This window comes from Coptis chinensis, chromosome 4 (assembly GCF_015680905.1).
Source record: "Coptis chinensis isolate HL-2020 chromosome 4, ASM1568090v1, whole genome shotgun sequence".
In the NCBI taxonomy this organism is placed as follows: domain Eukaryota; kingdom Viridiplantae; phylum Streptophyta; class Magnoliopsida; order Ranunculales; family Ranunculaceae; genus Coptis; species Coptis chinensis.
In genome coordinates, this window is record NC_141459.1 from 28210890 (window position 1) to 28237463 (window position 26574).

The 26574-nt window shown below is 35.5% G+C and overlaps 1 protein-coding gene and 1 long non-coding RNA gene across 6 annotated transcripts; both read right to left on the bottom strand.

The window, feature by feature from the left end:
• Positions 1-7809: 7809 nt before the first annotated feature.
• LOC147503027 (uncharacterized) lies at positions 7810-10223 on the bottom strand. 2 transcript variants are annotated; one of them, XR_015220105.1, is made up of 3 exons: positions 10205-10223; positions 9164-9363; positions 7810-7891 (listed from the first exon to the last, which is right to left on the bottom strand). It is a non-coding gene; the product is annotated as an uncharacterized LOC147503027 (long non-coding RNA). The 2 variants fall into 2 exon arrangements; XR_015220106.1 differs by lacking the exon at positions 10205-10223 and adding an exon at positions 9652-9733.
• Positions 10224-17466: 7243 nt separating this feature from the next.
• LOC147503028 (bifunctional nuclease 1-like) lies at positions 17467-24041 on the bottom strand. Of its 4 annotated transcripts, none has more exons than XM_086607847.1 (11): positions 23831-24041; positions 23458-23730; positions 22835-23005; positions 22648-22697; positions 21535-21591; positions 21385-21450; positions 21204-21278; positions 20268-20386; positions 18377-18468; positions 17759-17817; positions 17467-17676 (listed from the first exon to the last, which is right to left on the bottom strand). In XM_086607847.1, the coding sequence occupies exons 2-10, from the start codon at positions 23717-23719 to the stop codon at positions 17762-17764; spliced, it is 948 nt and encodes a 315-aa protein (XP_086463973.1). In that variant the 5' UTR covers positions 23720-23730; positions 23831-24041; the 3' UTR covers positions 17467-17676; positions 17759-17761. The 4 variants fall into 4 exon arrangements, with proteins under 4 accessions (XP_086463973.1, XP_086463974.1, XP_086463972.1 ...); XM_086607848.1 differs by having other exon boundaries at positions 23458-23726; positions 23831-24008; XM_086607846.1 differs by having other exon boundaries at positions 21358-21450; positions 23458-23726; positions 23831-24008.
• Positions 24042-26574: the final 2533 nt, after the last annotated feature.

Genomic DNA, 26574 nt, shown 5'->3' on the forward strand with positions numbered 1-26574 from the left:
ATGAGCAAAGTGGAAACCAGGTGTTGAGGCATTTATGTGATGCAGTTATCAAATTGTATGGTTCAGTCGACTTGCGAAGGCCAAATATTACAGATACAGAACGCTTGCTTACACATTCTTCCACACGTGGATGGCCGGGTATGTTGTGAAGCATTGATTATATGCATTGGGAATGACATAATTGTCCAACTGATGACAAGGTGCTTATAGTGGTTGTTCTGAAAAACCATCTGTTATTCTCGAAGTTATTGCAATCGAAGACCTATGGATATGACATTTTTTCTTTGGGATGTCAGGGTCATACAATGACATTAACGTGTTAGACAACTCGCCGGTATTTGAGCACATGATCAATTGTACTTCTACACCTGTTTATTTTGATATAAATCAGCATAGCTATAATATGAGTTATTATTTAGCTGATGGTATATATCCTGACTATGCGACATTTATAAAAACAATTTCAAACCCTAATGCTCTAAAGACGAAGTGGTTCGCAATGATGCAAGAAGCTGCAATCTAAATTTGAAAGAGCTACAAAGAAAAATATTGAAAGAGCTTTTGAGGTTTTGCAATCTAAATTTGGGATTTTGGCAAAACCTTGCAAATTATGGCATGTGGAGACAATGGGTACTGTTATGAGAGCATGTATCATATTGCACAATATGATAATCGAAGCTAAGAATAAAAATTATGAAATGAGGAGGTACATTCCTTATCCAGAAGGGCAACCACAGATCCCACCTACTCAGGACACTACATTGAGGGGACTCTACGAGTTCAATTAAAGACTATGCATGATAGACTTAAAAACGACATTGTCGAGCATCTATGGAGCATTAGGGGTGACCGATGCTCGACATTGATTGTTGTAATTTAATTTTATTTCGTAGATACATATTTATTTTTAATCATCAATAAACAATGTTAATCAATTTATATTTTATTATGTATATATATATAATTTAAATTAACATATATTTATATAAAATAAAAGTTTATTCATATTAAAAAAACATATTACGTTACATAATTATAGAAAATAAAATGATTAACCACTCTTAACCTTTTCTATTACAGCACCCAACCACTCACATTTTCCACACACTAAACACTTCAATAGATCAAGACCTTTTTCTTTCAAAGTTCGCAAACTTTTTCAGCTCTCTAACACCATCACAACCATTTGGGCATGGTATCTGTGCATAGGGGCAATACCTATACCAATGATCATCCTCGCCACAACACGTGCATATCAACAAACTGTCTCCATATATATTCCATATCAGGACATATATCATACATGCATTTCAAAAATCTTACTTCTTCACCATCTTCGTTACAACTTCTATGTATGAGCATATAACCCTAACAATGTGGTGCTCTAGGACACCTTGCATTAAAACACTTGCATGATAATGCAAGGTGTTTTTCTTGAGGTACAAATTTGGCACCTCTCTTGATCGAGTGTATCAAAATAACATAATTGTTGAGTTGATTCGCTATCATCGGTATATATGTTGGTTAGTTTTTTGCAATGATGAAGAAGAAGTCATGGTAAAATGAAATGGTTGTGGATATAGTTTTGGAGTGTTGGGTGAGAATAAAGCAATTTGTGAAATTTTCGACTTTTACTCGATATCACGGGACATACTGGCGCGCGTGGTGGAGTCTACAATCAATTTTGTGGTCGATATTTGCGACCACTTAGAGTTAGTCAAAATTTGCGTATGGATTCTCTAAATTTCTTCTTCAAATTTGGAGAGTATACTATCACTACCTATAAATGCTCTTATTCTACCCCATTATATAGCAAAAGATAGAAAAAAAGTCTTTCAACAGGCACAAGGCACAATATATGCAATACTGCTATTATGCACAATTGATTAGTTGGAGCTTTGAATCATACCCAAAAATTGCTCAAAATTTCGTAAAATGTTTCAGAATTTTAATATACAGTATCAGCATCAAATTTTTTTTATATTATTTTTACTAGAACGGGCACGTGCGTTACACGTGCTAGGAAAAAAAATTGGGGAAAAGAATGAACGCATGTAAATTAGAATAGTAAATTAAAAAGTTTAATAAGAAAAAAAAAACACTTCAATACCCTAGTTGTATTCTTAATTCGATTCGAATTATTATGCTCTACCATCAACCCTTTTGTTGTTGTTTAAATAAGTAGGTAGTTTGGACAGAGAAAGAATTTGTAGCTAATTTAAAAAAAAAAAATTTATGTATTTATTTATTTATTTAGAAACGATCACATTTGGAAACAATTAGAAAAAATGCATTGGACACTGTTAATATTTGGAGTGAATTGAATGTGTAAATAATAGCTTTCCGAAAAATGGTTATGCACCAAGATTACAATTTAAAAGCTTTCAATATAATGTTGATCTTATTTCATGTGCATGGAGATTGAATGATTCAAATGTTGGAGTGTTGATTTTTTCAAACCATTTGTATGTATGGAGGCGATAAAAGGAAGAAAATATGGATTCTAGCTAGTTGTATCGCTGAATTCTTACATTGGTTATTGGTCCCCATTATGAAAATATTATTAGCACCCAACGCCACATGCATAACTTTTGCAGGTTTTGGGTTTCAACTTGATTAACATAATGTAATGGAATATTGGTTCTTTGATAGTCAAATTAAGTGTAATGATTGAGTAGTTAAGACCAGGTGCAGAGTGCATGGTGAAGGAGTGCAGAGGCATTATAAGTAGGGCAGGGATCCGGTCGGGTTCGGGTCGGATATGGCTATATCCGAATCCGAATTTGAATAGTTTCATAATATTCGAATCCGAACCTGAACCCGATTGTATTCGAAATTTAATATCCGAACCCGACCCGAACCCGACTAACCCGATCGGATAACACTAAAAATTAAAAAACAGCCCAAAAATTATATCCGAACCCGACATACCCGAACCCAAATCCGACCCGATTACATAAACGGATATAAAAATCGACTCGAACCCGATATATTCGGTAATCAGGTCGGGTTGAATTCGGGTCTACCCGACCCGATTCCCTGCCCTAATTATAAGTGTGATTCATTGTGCATAAGCACTATGCTATGTCTAGTTAGATGATTATAGAAACATTTTGTCAAGCGGCAACAATTTGATTATAGAAACATCCTTAATACAAACCGGTGTATTGGGAAAAATGGTAGTGTTCTTCGTAAAGAAAAAAAATTGTTGGACTGGTATTAAAAACTCTAATATTGTTTCCAATAGATGGAACTTCTATATGTCAAAGGTGTCATGTTGAATAAAAACCTCATCTTCAAATGTCTTAAAACGAAGTTTTCTTCCATATGTTGGTTTCCTATCATTTAGTACTCTGGAGTCAAAATAAAGAGTCTCCATGCATGTTCAACAAAATTTTCACCATAGATATAACTTGACCATCGTTTGATTCTATGGATCAAGAAAAATTTAAGGCAACAGAAAAACAAGTAGTATTAAAAGTAAGTTTATTTATAGTAGTGCAAAAAATAAACAAACTACATGACACTTACACATGCAAAAAGAAAATAATGAGACTGGAACTAAGTGTATTGGCAAATCTTCTTTTTTATGCACTTTCTATTCCCTAGGACCGCACAACAAAGAAGTAAACAATGGATATTTTCAATTGTTTATGTTTCATATTATGATTTTCGATATAACTATGCCAAAAGTGAGAGGCTCCAAGTTTTTTATGGGAGTTACAGAGACTGGAACGAAAGTGAGAGAGGTTACGATTCATTTACGGCTTGAAAGGTTTCATGGTGTTGAAGAAACTTTTATAGCAACTAACGAACATACACTAATTTTTTTTGTGTTAAAATTAGAGGGGAAAAACGTTAGCAGTAAAAAACCAGCAGAGCGGCTTTTAATCTATTGTTCTGCACGTAGATGACAAATAAATATTTAAAAAAAAGTACGGTAACATACTTTTGTGTGCCAAGTTTTTTTTTCTAAATTATTTTATAAAATTATGTTAGAGTTGTCAATTACTCGATTATAAATAAATTTTGTTGAAGACCCTATCTTACATGGCAAACATACAAAGTGAAGAATAACTGCTTTGTCAAAATGTTAATAAGAAAAATACAATAATTACTCCCTTGGTAGAGTGGAAATGAAAAGAGAAAGAAAAATACAAACACGCTTCTACGAAATAAGCAAATCCCTTAAGAGTAACACTTGAGATCCTTGACTGAAATGCATTACTTTTAAGGCTCTGCAAAACATATAAAAGTTGGTAAAAATCGAAAACTCGTCAAAGTCTCATAATTGCCGATGAATTGGAACAGACAGAGTTTGTCAAAAACCAAGATTGTACTGAAGCTTTTGCACAAACCTTGCGTTGGACAAACAACCAAAGTTCTACATAACATCCACTGCAGGCTGGGATAGCATAGCCATCACATTCAAATTTGTATGTACTTTAAGTTTCTCCGAAATTGTGCATCATAATCAAAAGAAACATTTTCTTGAAAAACTTGCGATGTATCAAATCCAAATTGCTATTTCATTGTTCAAACGGGGACAGTGTCGGAATGAGAATTTGTGCTCCCAACTTTTTCCTAAAGTGAAAAGGCAATAAGCCAATAACAACGTACCTGCGGAAGTACTCAACAGAGAAAAAAACCAAGTAAGATGGTTCTTCTGTCCTCTATTGAAACACATCATGATAACATTACCAATAGGCAATATGCAGTGAAGTAATTTGAGGTACACCTATCACTGAACCAATATCACATCATATCACTCATTAAAATTCAAATCAAGTTATGGTTCCAACATATTAACCAAATGAAATAAAAGTCGAAAATAATTGAGGGAAAAAAGAGTATAGTAGATTTAAACATGGTCTCTTAAATATCAATAGCCATTATCTTTCCAGTAGAGTAGATATTAATGCCATAACACATCTAAATAATCAAACAAAACAACTAAATATTCATTACCAGTACAAAAAAAAATATATAAGCTCATTAATATATCAAGATATTTTAAAATAATTCCCAGTCAGACTAACTATCAAACACTTTTAACCACATTTAATTAACTACTAATAAATTCCCCAACCCCTAACACAGAAGAAACCCTAACCAACTACTCTTACCCAACCCCAAATTCTCATATCTAAAGCACCACAGATCCTCTAAGCCAACTGAATATCTTGGGTATAACAGTAACCCTCTTAGCATAAGATACTACGCTACCTATTCATATACATAAGTCAATGCAAAGTGCTAACTGATACCACAATGAAACGTTTACTGATCTTAAATTCATTAGGAGTAAGACTTAGGTAGTGTAATACTTGAACATTTTGCAGGCCATTAGGGAGTGGTTTGGTTGCTGCCGCTGCCATAAAATGCATAATCGTTACCTTTGGCTGGAGAATTTAATGTTTACCGACCTTAAATTCATTAGGAGTAAGACTTAGGTAGTGTAATACTTACGTTTTGCATGCCATTAGGGAGTGGTTTGGTTGTTGCCGCGGCCATAAAATGCATAATTGTTACCTTTGGTCGAGAATTTTCAAATGAGCCAACATAAATTATACTCTCTTTGAGATCGGAGATAGGCGTATATATATCTGATAAACTACATCTCCATAACTTATTATAAATTTCAAAACTTAACTACCTTTAAAAAAATCATTCTGAAAAGAAAGCATTGGATTTTAGATTAGATAGTCCTAAGGATACAATAAGTCCATATCGGCAAATCTAGGAGCAATATACTTGTTCTCTCTGGCCTATTGAGATAATGTATCCCTTAAAAAATGCCATGTTAAATGGTGTGACAACACATCACGTGGATATCCGGAGACAACTTGGACAATCTTAACTTGAACTATATATAATAGAAAAAATCAAGACGTGTTTTCTACTTATAATGGGCATCTCCAATTGGGGGTGTAAACCATATAGAGTGTAAAGTTTATACTCCAAGTGTCAAAAACTCTTTTCAATGGGGTGGTATACCGTAGGTAATAGACTATTAGTTGATAGAGGAGGGGGAATTCTCTGTCTCTCGCTATAAGTCGATAAATAGCTCGGGCGACACTTTAACCAACGCCCCAACAAAAATTCGGACGTCACTTTAAGTCACGTCCCTTTCTAGTTCTAAAGTCATAATTTGCAATTTTTTAACTTCGGACGCTTAAATTAAAGAGAGCGTCCGAAAGTGTAAAATCCAATTTTTTTTACACTTTTCTATTGGCCGGGGACTACAGAGTGTGGATATTTATAGGCTATACAATAGTACGTGCAAATTAGAGTTGTAAAATCCTAATAACACCTACATGGAGTCTACGTGGAGGCCCCCATTGGAGATGTCCTAATAGTTATACTTATAAGATAGTCACGGGAGTATAGCACTTCAAATATACAAAGCTACGGTAATAATGTGTCTACTGGATCAATATTAGAAAGCAGATTGATAAAAATAGAAACATCCGAGATTGATCAACATTTTCCAATTATTTTTTTGTGATTTCTTTTTGGAAATTTGGGAGTTTGTTATTAGAAACATGTTGTGAGAAATTAGAGAATTGGATTCTATCGTTCATGGTCGTTCATGGGAAGTTTGCTTGGTGGTGGGGTGGGTTTTCTTGCTTTGCTTGGTTTCTAGTTTGTTCCTTTTCCTTTCTGGGTAATTACGTGTTAAAATGTGTTTAATTAACACTACACATTTGTTAAGTATAATCTAACTAGAATAAGATCCATACTTCATCATTGAATTTGAGCTTTTTTTGTGTTTTTAATTGAGTATCAAGGATATGGCCTAGTCATTTGGATTAGTGTGGGAAGTGGAGTACGGTCGGTCTTGAGACTACTTAGTGTCGATGTCTTCCAAATGAGCGAGTCGTGCTTTAGCATGTTTAAGTTTGGCATATACTAAGTTCAGGGCCATAACACTTAGTTGCTTGGATTGTAAGCAACAACATTTATACTCATTTTCGTTTTTTTTTTTTTTTTTTGTTTTTCCAATTAACCTTACGAGCAAACTACAATACGAGGTCGAAATAGCCTAAAGAATTAACAATTTACAACAAGAAAATGGTAATTGAGCAATTGAGTGACGATCTAGTCATCATTATTCATCAAGTAGACATGGTAACAAAGATAGTACCCAATTAAAATCCTAGAAATGGTTTAATTTAAAATCCCAACCGGGCTAATCGCCAACATAGAAAAAGTTACAAAAAAAGTAGAAAAACCAAACATCAATATCTCGATCATCCTTCCACTCGTATTTCCCTTAACTGGCGGCATAGTTTGACTGCAGTTCTACCTTGCACCAAGAGGAGATGAATATAGTAGTAATCAATCACCACCAGCCTTTTGATAAACATAAGTCAAACCACACTTGCTGCAGTAATGATTGGCCATAAAAGTGCCCGCACCACACTCTCGATTAGGACATTCTTTCCTCAACGCGCACTTTACCGAGTCATCCACTTTGTAAAACTACAAAGCATCAAGCTTAACCTTCTTATGCTTATGCTTAATCTTCTCGGCTTGGTGTGAGTCTTCTTCTTCCTCTTCTTCTTCTTACGCGACCTCCACGTGAGACAGAGGACCAAATGAAGCGTTGACTCTTTTCCTCGATGTTGTAGTCGGCTAGTGTCCAACCGTCTTCTAGCGAAGATTAAACGCCGCCGGTCCGGTGGAATTCCTTCCTTGTCTTGGATCTTCGCTTTCACATTGTCGATGGTGTCACTTGACTTCGACTTCTAGTGTTATCGTCTTGCCCGCCGGGGTTTTCACAAAGATCCGTGATCTTTTTTTTTTCTTTGGTTGTAGGTTCTCGAGCAGACTACCAGCAACTATCTTCTCAAATATCCGCTAAGGTTTAGCATTTTATTCCTGACGACTTTGAATGCCAAAATATCGTTAAATATTCCAAAAACTTGCACATACCCCGCCAAACAAAATAACTAAAATGATTACTAAGGTGCTATGTCAAAAGCATGCCTATCTAGCTAGGCTAACCCCTAGTGCTTATAGCTCAACTGCCTAAGGTTGCATACACCGACCAACCGGGCGTAAGTGCCCCCTGAATAGTTATGCAAAAGGCTTCAAAATACGATCAATATTTTTAAGCTCAGTTGAGTTGTAACTCACATTGGCAAGCTTCTACATCGTTAAACTGATTTCACAAACGACGTAGCATGCCCACATAATTGATCGCCCTATTTAAGCCATAACTGGAGTCCAGGCCCTTATGGTAGATTGGTCTAGATGCCCTAACCTAATAGGCTTAAGTTTCTGATCACTTAGTGCAAAAAGAAATACAATAGCCCTACTATCATAACACACATTAGCGACACTTTATTACCATACTTAACTGCTTTAACAATATAGGATTGATAACCTAAGACTCCACTATTTTTGGATAGTATTTATGGTTCTACCTTTTCCTTAGTAACTGGCTTTCATGGTTTTCATGTGATTATAGGTACTCTTTTTATCGTCATGTTGAGCTAGAACTACCCCTAGCACTGTTTCAGTGATAGAAACATAAAGGAGCATAGGCCTTCATGCATAGGTGTTGATAAGACAGTGCATTCATGAGGTACAACTTCAATTTCCTTCATCCTCTTGACAACATATACACTTTAATAGCAGCATGGAAGTGAGGTAACTCACACATACAAATTGATAGACAACTCTCTATGATGGATGTTCATAGAGTTATAGTACCAATAATCTACGAATCATCACCTAGACCTAAAACATGCTTGATATCTAGACATGCCCACTTTGAATGATGGGACACGGTTGCATACTGATTCGTTCATTCACAGACTAAATGCTATTACCATATTCTCTTTTGGATAACTAAGATACACAAATAACTTTATAACACATGAAAGTAATGCAATAGTATGTGTATATGACTCTAATGGTTCTGAAATTGTCTAAATAAATAATAATAACCCTCAAAGGGGCATCGATTAAAAAGAAAAAAAACACGATATAGGATTAGTACTAAACCTAAGGACATCGAATTAAATTGATGATGTTGAAATCAGACGTTGTATGTAATTTCAATTTCAAACTTCAAAAAATCATACTAAGATGCAAAACAAATCAATAAGGTTGCAAGTGATAGTTTGATGGAAATTGGTAGTCAAAAATTTACCTTCAGTACAATAAGATGAGAACTCTTGCATATGTTCATTGACAATGGATTGATGTAGTCCCCTTTTGATAGCAATTTCCATCCCTCTTTCTTAAGCATTGCGAGGCATTCATTGTCAATTTATGCTTTTGCATCTTTCATAACATTGGGTTAAGCATCGTGTAGGATGTTTTTTTAACCTTGTGTTGTTTTTTTGCATTCTGCAAAATTTAAACATGACGAACCAAAACAAATATTACTAAATACAATCAACATATTTTATAAAAAAATAAAAAACGAAGGGAGTAACAAATTTGCATAGTTTAGTTTTTTGCATATAGCGAAGGTCACATACAATTAATTCCATTCAAAAGAAATATATATGGTAAAGGTCTTTCCACTATAGAAACCGCAACACGTTCATTCAACCAAATTCAAAACAAATCATTAAATTTTCAATTAAAGCGCAAAAAAAAATGAAAAAAAAAATGTATATGACAATGTCTTACCAAAACAAAAGAAATATATATGGTAAAGGTCTTGCCACTACAGAAACCCGCAACACGTTCATTCAACCAAATTCAAAACAAATCATTAAATTTTCAATTAAAGCGCAAAAAAAATGAAAAAAAAAAAAAAAAAATTGTATATGACAATGTCTTACCAAAACAATTAGCGCCTACAACAAAAAGTACAAAAAGTGATTGAGCAAACAATATAATCAAAGTAAACCGTAATCGAGAGTCTGTGGTCCGGCTTGCTAAGTTTGGTCTAACTTTCAGAGAGTAGTACAGTGCACAATTTCTCATGTTCATTTACAAAGGACTTTAGTCTTTCACAAAAAACAATACATAACTAAAGTCTATTCATCACACCACATTGCTCATGTGAAGATCGAATTTAAATTCTCAACTGGAGGATAGTCTACTCCATGCCATGCATGTTTCTTGGATTCTCCTCCACACCATTTTGTGTATATCGAATATAGCTTACCAAGTAATCAAATTTTCATAATAATAATATGACTACCAAAACTAAAGTATAGTTTTAAATACAAATTACCTTGGCAAGATGTTTAGCAAACAACAGACCCCCCTCAAACAATGTATAAGAGTGCATAATGGATTTACTCGCACACTCAAAACCCTTGAATTTGTCAACGAATATATCCTGAAAGAAATCGACAATTATTGATTAGCGGATGATAATTCTTGGCTAGGTGTGTGATGGGTGTTACCTGTATGCTATGCATGAAAGTCGAAATGGACGGATTGACCATTGTAGAATTTATAGTAATTATGGTTTAACGCAACATAGATAAAAATATCTAGGATTGCAGGCAATCCAAAATGAAGACGTTCAAGGCAACATAGATGGCGTGAATGATTTTTTGAAATTAGTAAAAGAGGTTGCATACATAGACAATTGGAAAGAACTCTTACTTGGGGATGAGAACTTGAGATGACAATAGCAACTTTCAACTAAGGAGGGAATCCTTACTTTCAACTAAAATTCATACTTGCATCTTGAAAAAAATTCAACTTAGGACAAAATGAGTACTACCTACTAAGAAGCTAAATGAAGAAATATAAACATTAACAACTTATGCCAAACTATCTCCCACCCCCTCTTATTCTTTCTAAATCCAAAAGTTCCTACAAAATATGATACTTGACAACAATGCAGGGCTGTCTTTTTCAACAAATATACTTTGACATAACAGTTATAATAGGTTAAAAAACATTAACGCTATAGATTTTCAGTTTTATACCGGAAAAACAATATTAAGAACAAAGGGGATTCAATATTATACCGTAAGCGGAAGAGCAAGACCTTCAATAATAATCAAAGAACCAAGACCCAACCAAGTTAAAAGAAAAGTAGTCTCATAACCTGTTAGGTTCACGAACTTGAGTTTCTTTCTTCTTAGTTAAAAATTATGGTTTTACGAATGGGGTTCTTGAATAATCGTTGCTCTTTCTCCACTTCTCTTTTTCTTCTTTCCATCTTTACTTTGAATATTGAACCAAACCCGACACTTGGCTTCTTGGTTTGAAAATCTTCATAAAGTTTTGGTGGAGTTTTAGCGGGAATGGGAATAGTAATAGGGAGATGGGAAGAGGGCTAATTATTTTGAATGAGAAAATTGTTTTGTGGGTGAAGAGATAGACGAAAAAAAGAAAAATTGTTGCGAAGAATTAGATTGTAACCGATATTTTACTTAAAACTTTTCGAAAATTTATGGGTATAATTTACTCAAACCTGTTTCCGAAGATCCCCATGGAACATTGTGCAAACCTGTTTCTGGAGATCGCCATGGAACATTGTACGTATAATTTTATCGCTTTTTTGCCAAATCTGGAAACGGGGTCTAAATGGTGAAGAAAGATAAGTGATGGAGTTTCGTTATTTTTATAAGCGGGTAAAGAACTTCGAAACGGTCGGCCTGTTTCGTTATTATTGGACTTATAATTATGTCACTTCGTTTTTCCCAGTTTACCCTTTATGTAAAGAGCAAAAAAAGAGTGGTGGGTGAAACTTTGGGGTACCCTTGTGATTTAAAAGATTGGTCTAAAACCGGTAATACGGGGACTAATAAACGGGGCAAGTTTTCCCATTATATATAAGATTAGCAGTTCTAGAATATTTAGACTACACCCGTACACATGAATCTGGAAACTTGTACAGTATTTCGTGATAAAATACACCTGTACTTTTTGGTGTGACGAGTGGCCTACATTAACTACACCACTCTCTCTACATTAACTACAACCGGGATTATTTGTTCCATATAAAATTATATGGCTAAATCTATGGTGCGCAGGTCGTATGGTATGCTATCAAATCTAGGCCACTCATACCAAGGGATGCGTATGTATTACATGGCAAAAGTACTGATCCAAAGGCCCACATTACCTGCGCACCATACATCTCGCGCACTGAAAACATGCTCAAGTTATATACCAAAGCATACTGTTCATGAAAACGAACTAAGATTTATAATACAAAACCGTATTAGATCTAAATTACTTTATATATATATATTTGTTCTTTTAGGGCTCTGGTTGTGTCTCGTCTCTTGATACGTGATTCCATTTGATACGTGATTCCATTGTTTTGTCGAGAAGCAAGCCACGAAAGATTTGGTGACATCAAATAAATTTTATGCTGACAATGACCACAACTTAGCCACCCTCCTATGACGGTATGACCTATGCAATCTTTCATTGTACCCTCTTAACAGTTAACACACATCGATCGCTTAGCATCTCGATACAGAGAAACAAAAGCATATTATTCCTCACAAAAAAAAACAGAAAAAGTATATTATCCAGCTATATGGTTGCCGTCTCAACTCTCAAGTCTCAACATAAGTTTAGCGCCTGTAAGTGGCAAGGCGAGTGACTATAACTTCAAATTGTCGAAATGTCTAAAAATTCAATGAAAATTCTGGTTTTTTCAACAATATATCCAGGCTGAAAGGCGCACTAGTTTCCAACTTTCCATGTTAATCTAAACATTTTCTGAAAATGATCTATTCCTAGTTAGGATAGCATACATATCTTAAAATCGGGTCAAGAAACGTTTGTAACTTAACGGCCATCTAGTGCTCCTAATGCTTGTGTCAAACAATTTTCTCAGCTACAAAATGTCAAAGGCAAACTTGCATCACATGAGGGGTACTATCACGGATTCAAGGGTCCAATTCTCAAGGGGCAACATAAAAGAACTAACTTCGAATCAACTATTCAACCCTGGCTTTTATCCCTGGCCCTTACCCAAATGACAAAACTGCAGTAGAACTGTGAAGCTTTTGGAAGTACAACAAAAAAACGAAGAAGATAGAAAAGTCTAATATCACAGCATGTTTTCTCCAACACCAAGTTATGTATCTCGAGCAGTGCGATTTTGTTTTCTTAAACATACATCTATGTTTGATGTTAAGCCTTTATCACACTTTTTTTTTTGTAAAGTCCAACCCCTCCAGTTGCAGCTTTGGTTACATGTTGGCATTCCTCTAATAATTATGATTCAACATTACAACTTTAATAAGCCAAGGTCAGGTGCCATCAAGAGTCACGAGTGTGGTAGCAGAGAATGTGAACATTTAATGAACATTAGCTTGAAGCACGACACACTTGTGAGAAAGTAAGAAGAAACGCACCTATCACCTATGCTACAATTGATTAATGAATAATGGTCCTAATGTCCTATATATGGTCCTATGCAAATAGCAAGAAAGGACACTGGGAACGGTTAAAACAATAAGGACTTGTCACTGTTGCCAATTAGAATTTGATTATAAATTATGGGTACAGAAGAAATGTTACACTTCTCCGAATTGTCTATTTTATTTATGACATGTTCCATTAAAGACAAAGTGCAGAAGGAATGGAGGGTAAGATTCCATTGTACAGATTTAAGAGATTCAAACATGAAAAAATCCAGCTAAAGTAAGAACATAAAGTGAAACAAAAACACACTGCACAATTTTAAATGGTGAAATATATTGGGATGCGTTTGGTGTGTTTTCCAGATGAATTTTTTGTTCCCATGCAGGGTTCTTGTGGACCATAACATAGCACATACCATAGAGCCCATACGATACTATCTGTTATCATATAACACTGTATCATCAATGTCATGTCTATTCGATCACGGTGCAAGTAATCGGTCTGTGCATACATTCCGTGTATTTATTTGGTTGGACTTTTTCGTATAAGAGTAGGTAATCATTCTTCGTTACTTTTTTTTTTTGTTTTTTCGATATTCCCATCACCTTTCGGTAATCATTTCTCGTTACAATGACAAGCAATGGATTTTATTTCTTCAAAAATATTCATTCCCAAAGCAGTTTGAATACTCAAATGATGTTATGTAGTTCAGTACTTGCGGTAGCTTTAAACACACCACGTTTTTGTCATGCATACACGGGCTAGAGCAAAGATTAGTAAACATATAGAGCGTTGTGCTGCAGGAATTCTAGTAGCCTAGTAGGCAACCTCACTGAATAACAAGTTTTTTTTTCTTAGGATGATAATGTTAACTGCATCACCAGCTCCTCGGTCTGTGAAGTCATTCCACTGATCAAAATTTTTCTTTAGATAATTATTTCTCGTTACGATGTCAAGCACTGGATTTGTTTCTTCCATATATCAGTTTTGTGACTTTTGTCATACACAATCCATCAAATTAGCGCTGCACCAGTCAATTAAATATCAGTCGCGAGGTATTCGCTTGGAAGAGGAGCTTATCAAAATACTGAACCCAGGCCTCACCACTCAGGCACTCAACATCGATGTTATACACTTATGCTACACTATTTGCCTGTATTCCAATGGACTGAATTTCGATTAAAAGTAAAATTATGGTTCCTAAGAAATGAATATAGTTTCTTAGAGCTGATCTTTCAGTACTTTGCATCTTTTGAAGACCACACGTCAGGTCTAAAGCATCTCGTGGTACTATTATGATAAAAATGTATCAGAAATATACGCTTTCTAGCAATCATGCCCGAACTGAAGCTCTTAAATCGGTCATACAAGGGATGTAACCTCCAAGCTCTCATGGTTTTCTTGAATTTCTGGCGTAAGGGACTGTGGTGCGTAAGTGACCTACCAATCTACAATGTCATTTGAAAGTTGAAATTGAAAAAATAAAATAAAAGAATGCTGCTTTAGCCTTTAGGGCCACACTTGAAATTTAAAAAAGCCTGCTTTCGGCCTTGCTGACCTTGGGCTGGGCAACAGATTTACGAATAAACGTACCCAATATATTGCTGCCGTGTTGCGTTCACTTGGTAAAAAGCAGAAGCATGCAAACTTTTAAGAGATTTCAGTTAAGTGAGTTTTAAGAGCTTTGAAAGTGATATCAAAATGCTGTATTATTCAAAAAATGCTAAGATTGCCACAATCAATCAAATTTCTGAAATGGCAGCAATTATGTGTGCCCCTTTCACAGATGTTGCTACCGAGATACTAATACCACCTAATAGGACTGCCAGTATACATTAGGACATCCCTTTAAAAAGTCCCAGTTTAAAAGAATAAAGTAAATTTAAAATAAAATTTAAAAAGAGAAATTTAAAGTCGATAAAGTGAAATTTTAAAAGTCATATTTCACTTCTATCTCTATTTTTTTTCTATCTCTATTTTACTCTATAAATGTAGTGAGTGAAATATGTTGACTTTAAATTTCCTGCTTTTATCGACTTTAAATTTCCTTACTTTATTGACTTTAACACTACTTTTAAAGGGATAGAGAGCCATTGGACTCAGCCTTAGTGAGATTCATGTCATCCAAGTTGAAACTTGAAACACACATTTGCTACTGCTATACTGCTATACTGAGGCACTGAGCACAATCATTATGTCGTCTCCATCCCAATCATGTTTGATAACCCGGACTGCTGCGATTTGTCAGGCTTCATAAGGCATTAAAGTTACGTTAAAATTGTTGGCCCGCGAATGGAAGCTGGCCAACCCAAAATTCAAGTAATCTATTCCATATACCAAAATATTACCGATATATATCGGTATTTTGGTATACTGATATCGACATTTCCAACATATATCCACCTAATATAGAACTATTTTTTTCCGATATATATTGGAAATTCCGATATAAAACTTTATATTGCCGATATAATCGATATATCCGATATTTACGATATATATCAGTTGATTTTTTGACTATTTTTTAATATAAATCCGATATTTCTAATATATTTTCGATATTTCTAATATTATATGTCTAATATATCCGATATTTCCGATATTTTAAATAATTTAGAATGGTCACCAAAATAATAAATATATTCGATATATCCGATATATATCGGTTTTTGAGTACACCGATATATTGATCGATATCGATATTTTGGGCCTTGATCTATTCAAGTAGTCTGTTGAAACAGGGATTACGCCCGAAAACAAAACCCAACAATAGTTTGGCACTAAGTCCAAGACCGAACTGAATTTTGACTCAAGGACAAAATCATAATAACATCAGCATATCTTCATTAATAATTTTGGTTTAAGGACAAATTAGACTGACATCATCATATAATTATGTAAATTACACAATTTTCTTTACCTATGATTTTAAATTTACACTATTTTACATATGACAATATATATTTACATGTGAAAATTTAAATTTAAACATTATTTTTCACAATTGAAGAAGTCTACAAAAATTATATTTACATAGTTATTTTATGTAAATTTAAATATCCATATGTAAATATAAAATTACATTACTCACATCAGCCCCATATTTTTGTCCTAAATCCGTAAGTAAAATTCAGGTTGGATTTGGGGCCAAAAGACTTGGAAAACTGGGCTCGTAGGCCAATTACTTATTGTTGAAAAGTATAACCAACCATGTGTAAAATACTTAAAAAACCTAGCCTAAACGAAGCAATCTAGTCCAGTACATAGACCAAAATATCGATATATATCGATATTTTGGTACACCAATATCAATATTTTCGATATATATCTATTGAATATAAAACTCTTTTTTCCGATATATATCAAAATTTCATGATATAAAATTTTATATCGCCGATATAATCAACATATCCGATATTTATGATATATATCGGTTAATTTTTTGACCATTTTTTAATATAAATTCGATATTTTCAATATATTTCCGATATTTCCAATATTATGTCCGATATTTCCAATATTTTAAATAGTTTGGAATGGTCACCAAAATAATAAATATATCCGATATATATATCAATTTTTAGGTACACCGATATATTGATCGATATCGATATTTTGGGCCTTGGTCCAGTACACGTACAGTACAACCCAGCTTCATTTTTTTTCCGGTGCAATCGTGCACATGGTCATTCATGGGTTGGATTTGAACTTACAGAACGGTCTCGGTTTAAGGTGGCCCATTCATGATTGGGAACAGATCTGTATCTCAAGCAAACATCAGAGCTGATATCAGGCGTCTCAGAAGAAGCAATAACATTCATAGTCCAGTACAGTAAAGTATGATTGTATTCCAGTAGAATGGTGTGGTTGTTTGTCTGAATACCAAACCAAAAACTACCCGCCTGTACGGACAGGGGCGGCTCAAGACAATCAGGAGCCCTAGGCAAAATTGAAATGCCAATAGATGTCTAACGTTATTTCATAGATTCCAATGTACCTTATCTAACCCTTAAATAAGAGCCAGAAAAACAATTGTAGGCTGAAAAGAAAGCATTGGGCCCCTTGGGCTGCGGGGCCCTAAGCAGTTGCCTATTTTGCTAGGGGTTGAGCCGGCCCTGTGTACAGAACTATTAGCAAGTGGAGAAGTGGTTGTATAAAAGCTAATACTTTAATATAAGCAGTGTTATACGGCTCATGTCCTTGGTGAACATTACACTAACAGTCGACTCTGAATTCAGCTATACAAATATTAACATACTACATACACCGAATGAAGAGGGAGATGTCTACCATGGACTTTCACAACAGACGGTGATCTTCTCGGCTTTGAACAATATATACTCTGTACAGACACATGACCTTGAAAACAAAGGGGGGAGAAAGTTAGGCTTTTAGGGAAAACTCGAATGAGGAATTAACAAGAACATGATAAGGAGACTACCTGTCATGCCCACTTGTGCTTTTTGGACCTGAGTTGGGAGAGCTTGTCTCGCCATTGAGCTGCAAAGAAAATCAGTAAGCAAGTTCAACAGAGCGAAACAAAGACGAGCAAGAAATCTGGCAATTCAAGTACATTTGGGAAAGGTCGACTTAGTTGCATTGACACTGAGCAATAAATCATTTACAATTTTCCAGCAAAAATGGAGATCGAGGTTTTCAAGCAAAACTAGCTTTTGGGGCGGTGAGATGTTCGCCAGTTTGGAAGCTCTCTTCTGTTAATACCATGCTATTGCTAATTATTAATTGAGAAAACTTGGATTTGTCAGAGTCTCACAACATCGTTTCTCAATGATATGATTCTGTTTTGGGAAATCAAATCCTAAATAAATTTAATAATCAAGACCACCCTGCAAGGGGCTCGGGAGTATTCCTGATGAGCACAAAACCAAAAGGTATAGGAGATCAGCCACCAAGAAAATCGGTAGCACGCCATAATCTACCCACTCATATTCTCATACAGAACCAAGCTACCTATGCAGTTTTTTTTTACTTTATTTAGATGAAACAATCTTAAATACCTGTATTGAACAATTTAAATGATAAATACAAGCAACCATACCTGCATCTCTATAGCGTTCCTCAACAGCAGCAATTAACATGTTGCGGACGAGATCAAACTCTTTGGCCTCAACACATGGCTGACCATCAGGCCTGTAGCAGTTATTAACATCAGAATCCAAATTCTCCTAATAAAAAAAGGCACATTTTGCAATAGCAATGGATTACTACATTGAAAAGAACTCGTCCTTTACTCACTACCCTTATTCTGACAACCTTACCTACGCAGATGAGAAAAGATTAATTGTAACAGCTAAGCATGTATTGCACACCTAGATGAGGTGGTATTTAAAATGAGTGCGCTACAGGGTACCGACCTAGTTTAGATGGCTTAGTCTCTATGCACATGCTCAAGGGAGCCCTCTTGTGGAATTGTAATACATGCTCTTCTATTAATGCAATTCCTATTCATTATTATTATTATTTTTTATAATGAAATTACTATTCATTAATTTAAAATGCAGAGACAGACATTTCTGATACTAGTACAATCAGCTAAATATAAAGTGTGAATCTCTTTGTTAGGGGAACCATTCCAAATTCCACACAAGATCAAACAATCTTGTATGGCCTCGCAAGCAAGAGTTTCACCCTAGGAGTGATAACCAACCCCAGAACATCATATATGATGAATTGTGTCATCAATGCCATCATGAGAATGATAGGTAACATATTGATGTAGGATGCACTAAAGCCACAAAAGGTGCAAACACAACCTCTATCACTTAAGACGTGCTCAGGTTTAACTACATAGTTTGGAACTAGTTCATAAGACCTAGACCATAAGTTCAGTTTTTGGGGTTTAGGAACAGATCTTTTGGTTGATGATACCAAAGGTCTGGGGCTCGAACCTGTGTTGCATGGGTATGGGTACGAGTGTCGGGTTTAGACACGGGTACGGCGGTTTGGACACGGCGAGGTCTAAAAATCAAGACATGGGGACACGGCTAATATTTTAATTTAATATTATATTTTATTAAAATATAAATTATTTTAAATAGAAAAAATATATATAGATTTTGATAAAGCCCATTAGCCATTTAAAACAGTTTTTGTTAACTTTAGATCTTGAATATAACCATTCTAAAAAAGCCCAAGTCCACATTGCTTATTAAAATCCCCAATTAATCTTATCTAAGTATCTATGGAAAAAAGAAACAAAATAGCCCAAGCCCACATCCCTTATTAAAACAAAGTTAACAAACAAACCCTAGATCTTAGATCTAGGTTGCAGCCGCCGGCCATAGAAGAAGATGGTCTGTCCACATCAATCCACCACCACTCAGGAATTCAGGTCAGTCTATTCTATTTCTCTCTTTCTTCCTTCTTTTTTTCTTTTTTTTTTCTTTGAAACTGAAAATAGATTCAAATGCGAATATGTGTTGTGTCGGTGTCGGTACGACACGACACGGGACACGCCGGAATAATAGGCGTACCCATGCAACACAGGCTCGAACCCTGCCAGCACCAAAGAGTTACTTAAAACAGGCTTGCCAATCAAAAAAAACAAACAAACAAATCTTTTGGTTCTAGTAAAATCAGACGCGGTAAGGAATTGCCAATACATAGACAGCATACACCTATGTTGGCAGGGGCGACGTGAGGTGCTACGGTTCCCAACTGGTGACTTGGAGGGGCTGTGGTGATGCTTTTGACAACAAAGCGCAACACTTTTTCACAAAATTTGGCGCCTTGAGCATCTTGGCTTGACTGGCCCAAGGCTGCTTGGCGGTGACTTTGACAGCATATTAGCATAGGCATAGATAACCTCTATGACCCAAGTCAAGAACATTAAACTTATGTTTCCTTTTGATAGATAACATGGAAGTTATTTTGATTTCTGCGATAATTTGATACAAAATAAGAAGTAAAAGAAAGAAACGATGTCGTACCTATCAAGTTCTGCAAATAACAAGCCATCTGAAATAAGAGCCTTTGCACCCAGCTTTGCAGGTTCGATGGCTCTCATACCATCGCTAAATGCAAGATACTTGTTGACCTGTATAGGCACCTAAAAGAAGAAGATAGACAAATAAGAACTTAGTTTGTAGGGATGCAACCTATTATTGTAAGAGGAAGTAAAACAGAAGAAGTCTTGAGGAAATTAGAAAAGAGAAGGACTTGTTATAGTATAAAGCACAGCGATATAACACCCCTGCACACATGATTAAGCAAAACGACGAAGGAAGCACAAAAAATCATCTTTTCTTTATATAATAAACCTTCAAAAAATTTCAAATTGTCTAGTTTGCCCTATATCCTGATTAACTCGTTCCTACTCTGGTCAAAAGTCTGAAACCATACTCATTTCCTATTGAGATCTAACTCATGGACGAAAGACATCCAATCGGATTTGTTTTGACTTGTTCTCTGGTCAAGTCTGGCCTACTCTATGCCCTACTTATTTGTACTAGAAAGTAGTAACATATGACATCATAACAACTAGAGTCATTTCCAGTAAGGAGATCACAAAGTGTGGAGACTAGAGAGTTTTTTTTGTGTGTTTCGGTTGCGATCTCCACATTACAAAGTCGAGGAAACCAAAGTCTATCCAACGGCCAAGAACTGAAAATGAACTTTAGACCACAAAATTGAACATTCCCTCTTTTTCTGTACTTCTCTGTTCTTTCCTCTTACCTACCATCTACCACTGACAGACCCTGATTAACAACTTGCATGTAAAATTCATATTTCTGGGAACAAACAAAGAGAAAATGAAACATCGTAACATAATTTTTCATAAAGGAATTACCAGATGAAATGTACATCACAGGGGCAAATATAAAAATTGTGAAATACTAAAATCTCTGGATATGAAAAGTCATTACCTTGCATCTTACAGCAATATTTATAGCATCCGAAGGTCGAAGGTCAAAACTAACTATCTCTTTCTCATTACCAACCTGCAAGCATGATGGAAAAACATTAGCCCCCATTCACATCATTAGATTTTTCATCACTATGGGAAGTAGTGGACAGTACAACAAAAAATCTGGGGAAGCCAATTGCCTTTGCAAGGTATAACTGAGCAAAATATGCCTCATGTACTCTCTTTGTGACTCGAACAAGTTTAACCTGACAACAAAAGCAGCAATGGATGAATAAAACCTTAAAAATAACAACAATAGCATTCTGTTGCAAATGGAAGTATAACAATACCACATATCCCATCTTCTCAACCATCTCCGCCATTACTTGATACATAGTTGGTCTAACCTGAGGCATATCAAGAGATTGATACTTAACAAAGACAATAAGAGATGCAAGACAATCCATATATAAATATAATAACTTGATCACCTATCATGGGAATATATGTACATAACACAGATACTTTGAAGCTTTATTTATTTTTAAATAAACAAGAGAATCATTAGGTTTTGTGGTAGAAAGAACTAATGAGAAACGAAGAATCAAGTTTAGTGGAGTTATCCATGAGGTGCCTCTGTACCATTACCATGCCATGTGGGTATCGTAAGCAAAAAAAGACAGAACAAAGTGCAATGAGTCTAAAGACTATTTGCAGTGTGAATCAAATTGAACGTATCAAACATTGCCTTAATATGTAATTCATATTTTATAGTTTATACTTTATTACCAAAAATCACTGCTCTACAGCTTAAATCCCTGCTTAAAAAATGTCTGTTTCGAGGTACGAGGTCTCATGGGCATCCAAAAACAGAAGACTTCCTTCCCCCTCCTCCCCGCCCCCCCAATATAAACGAGAGTATGAAGAAGCAAAATTTATATAGTAGATCTCATGGCTATGAAGCTGCTGGAAGTTACTTCATACGAGAAACAGATGAGATGAGGTTGATGTGAACCACAAAGTTTGCACAACCCTTTTCCCTCGAAAATATCAATTGATTTCTACTTGAAATACTATGAGTACTTATGTTTAGCCGTCACTCAATCTCAATGTCTGTGTACCACTTACAGATGCTAACTTCTCACACATTCTTTCCTTTCTTTAATTACATTTTTCTTCCAATAAAAATAGTTTCCACAACCATGAAAATATAGATGTTGTCTCTTTTATAATATATATAACACATTTAAAAAAAATTAAGGTCAGATTTCTAAACGAATCCATATACTGACAACATTTATATAGCATTTATGCGTCCTTAGCAGTTTTTGATTTAAAAAAATTAAGAAGTTAGCCCTTGCACCTTAGAGCATGATTTGTATCTTTATCAGCATATGGTGTCATAGTTATTGGCAGAAGAAAAACTGAAAAACAGAAAGTAGCCCAAAGAGTTTAAAACATACAATTTGAACATTGTTAAGTGCAGCCATGAGCAACGTACTCGGCATCTCCACTGTCATTGAAAGTGAAAATTATTTGTTAAAAAGAAAATAGTTTTGGGGGAAAACAAAAACAAGAAGAATGTTATACTTTTTCTTGATTTTGGGAGGATAATAAATGTGCAGAAGTTTCACGCATATCGATACGTACAGACAATTATCGGAAGAAGAAGATCACTTCCATCTTCCATCTTCAGTACAATGGCAGGATGAGGAGCATAATCCGGCAGATGTCCACCCTGAGGGCTGTTATGCATACATCTCATATATCTTCCATCTCGCATTTTAATCATAAAACCATCGGACCCGCTTTTCACCTCAACTACATGAAGTAACCAAGACAGTGATGGTATGTATTTAAAATCCAACTGAATCACAGTAAATTTATACATAACTAGACAGCTCAGTTAAGCTTCGTATAAGACAAAGCACTGTCAACGGACAGCTTTCTTACTACAAGTGATCAACAATTTACCCAAAACTCCCCATTACAAAATCAAGGATGGAGGCGGAACTTTGTACCTAAGTTGGGGTCTCCAAACAAACAAATCCCTGATTCCTCATGGGATCATCTAGCAGCCTAGTAGGTATATACGATGTACAATCCTACATATTGATCTGCAATCATTCTCAGCAGTTCCTCATATGCAGAAACAATAACGACAAACACTTAACAACTCTACTCACAGTAAGAAATTCAACAGAGCCTATAATCCTATACTCGAATGAACAAAACAAACAAAAAAAGTAAAATAGCGAGTAACGAGCATATACCAGCTTCAACCACAGTTGAATTAACATATTCATCATCATTCTCATTAAAATTCTCCGCCATACTTCCGTTATCATTAGACGATGAACTAAAACTACACCGAACCGCCACAGACTTCCCAACTCGAACATTATGAGAAAGACCGCCTCCTCCTCCAACTTTAATTCCACTTCTAAATCCCCACAACAATCCACTTCTCATAATCCTACTATTATCCATAGCTCGAACACAAGGTAAAGTAACTAGTCCATTCAGTGTTTCCATCTGATCACTTTCTACAACACAATCACAAAAAACAAACATGAACTAACTGACTAACTAACTGAGTTCATAACAATAAAAACTGAATTCCCGAAAAACACGGAAGGTTGTTACCTGAATACTATGAGTCCCGGATCTTGTTTTGTTTACCAATTTTCAGTGGTGATCACTGGTTAGTTCAGTTATAGGTGAAAGAATTTTACATACAATATATAAACAGAATTGAAGGATGAATAACTTTTTTTTTCTTCAAGAAGAAGAAAATGTGGTCTTCAAGATAAATAATGATGATGAGGAGGAAAAATTGATTGGTGTTTTTTTTTATAGAGAGGAATGTGTTTCTAGAAGTTGGAAAAGTGCATTCAGTGCCGAATTTACCCATGGTAGTGGAATGTTATGACTTTACGGTTTGACTCTTTTGAGTTTTTAGTGATGAAGGTCAAGGATAGTTTTGTAATTGAGATGGAATTGTTTGATTTAGGGTCGCTATCATAGGTGTCATCCATTGAGGGTATTGGATACTGACACTTTTTACACGTCAGATTAATACCTTATCTCAATTTGTTACTTTCGTAAAAAAGTTAAATGAAATGGTTTAATTACTACTCAGGACAAACCATGGGTCGTTATTCAAAGTTTTTAAAATGGTATTTTTGAGCTCTACTATTTATTAGTTTGGTTGCTGATAGAAATTTTATAATGTGATTTGGAAGAGATTGCTGGATCTAGACGTAAGCACAACCTACGTGAATGCAATATTTAACATAATTTTACCAACCATTTTTCATACTGAAAATGCCAAGTACTAAACAACCTTTATCTTAACTGTAAAGTGTAAGTAAATGTAAAACTAGGCTTTCTCATCAATAAATCATCTAACAAAATAAATTTGTGTATTCTTAATTGTATTTGCAAACGAGTTATCCAGCTAGAGTACTCTTCCATCTATTCTTGACTGCTAAATTAAGCATGATCAGTTTGTCTGTTGCCAACTTGCCATATATAAGACTATATTCAATTGTCTCTTTCCTCTTCTCTTTAATCCTTTGTGCAAGAGGAAATGATCAGAGGACATGTATGAAAGCGGAAAGCCTAAGAACATGCGCACAATAACAGTTTCAACATACGGTGATGTACTCATGTGCCAAGTGCCAACTGTTCTGCTACTCTGTTAGTTAGAGGAAATACGAAAGATGCTCACCAAAACACTGACACGTGGGTGATGTTACTTGGATAAGGTTTTGTTTTGTCCATTTCCTAAAAATATGTTTCATTGCTTAAACTTCAAGTCCAAAATGTCAGCCATGGTGTTTTTTCCTCAATTGACTCCTTTAGAAAGCAAACCTCAACATCATATCATTTTAATTGACCCCGTGACTAACCTCACGTCAATGGATAACACTAATTATTGAACTATGGATCACTTTTTTCCCATTGTTTAAAAATCCAACCCGATATTTTTTCGGCAAGGATATTTGATTTAGATATCTGAAATTTGGCAGAAGAACTTTCCAAAAATAATCCAATCAGAGTTGAATGTATATTCAAAATCTCTGATTTGATTTTCCAATTATTTTCCTAATTTTCAACACATCCTATTAAATCGAACTTCAAATATATATTACAAAACAAATAAAAACTGTAAGAGAATGATATTCTCCTTCAGAAATATCAAGCACTTGCTCAGCATATGGTGAAAATACCACACCGATCTCTGATACACCTTGCCAACCTATGTCACCAGCTCGCATCAACACGCTACGAGATTGCTCTATAATAGTTTGTATCATCATATAGACCAATCTACAACGTGATTCATCTTATCTTCTAGAAGCAATCATGAAGAAATCTACACGTACGCAAATCACTGCCGCCAGCTACTGACCACTGCCGCAAGCTACTAAGCAAGGCTACTAATCTCCATAATTACAGCAGACTTATAAACATAATTCTCACACGCCTCCACAATCTTGATCGTACATATGTGCTATCCTTTATACACATGTTGGGTGAGGATACACTTGGATCACCTATAAATACTCTCCATATGAACTACGCCGGACCTGATTCTTCTCTCCCCCAGAATCTAAAAAGATACGTAGGCAGTTCGCTCCTCGACGAACTCGGTCTCAACCATAATCTAATCCGTTCTCCCCCTCTTTGTGTATGCAAAGGAAGCACTAAAACACACCTTTACATTGGTGCCGTATGTGGTCTTGATTTTTGAGAAACCACCAAACAAATCCAAACTCCATAAACCAAAAGTCTCAAGCCCACGAAGCATTGCAAGCCACGAAGCTCAAATCCAGAGTTTAGTTGGTCAGTTAGGAATGATGAACGAACAAATCACCCTGCTCAGGCAGAGAAATGTTTTACTTCGCATGCAAGTCGACACTCAAACTCCACCTCCTCTCCTAGCAGAGGACGACATCAACGAAGTTAATTAATAGATTAACAAGTTGTCACAATGGATCGACCAGAGTGTTGTCAAGAAAGACACCACCCAGATCGTCCAAAAAATGCTCAAAACATACCTCACGTCTCTGTTTACTACCGAAGTACTAAGCAGAGCTTCTCCTCCAGATTTCATACAACCACGTTTTCCGGTGTATGATGGTAACGCATGTCCTGGCCAGCACGTAGCTCACTACATTCAAAGTCTGGCACTCTACAACGCACCTGAGTATACCTTTACTGTTGTCTGTTTTCCGCCAGTCTCAAAGATGGCGCACTCGATTGGTTCTTTTCACTTGAGTCTGACTCAATAAAGACCTTTAAGCAACTCACTGACTTGTTCGCTAGTCAGTACGTCCACAACCGACGTAAAAAAGCTGATCTCGATTCGCTGTTCCAACTCT

Coding starts and splice junctions, on each gene's coding strand:
- LOC147503028 (XM_086607846.1), bottom strand. CDS start 23,719: ATGGAAACACTGAATGGACTAGTTACTTTACCTTGTGTTCGAGCTATG. Junction 23,006..23,457: donor TTCAACTGTGGTTGAAGCTG/GTATATGCTCGT, acceptor TACTTCATGTAG/TTGAGGTGAAAAGCGGGTCC. Junction 21,279..21,357: donor GCTTCCCCAGATTTTTTGTT/GTACTGTCCACT, acceptor TCATGCTTGCAG/GTTGGTAATGAGAAAGAGAT.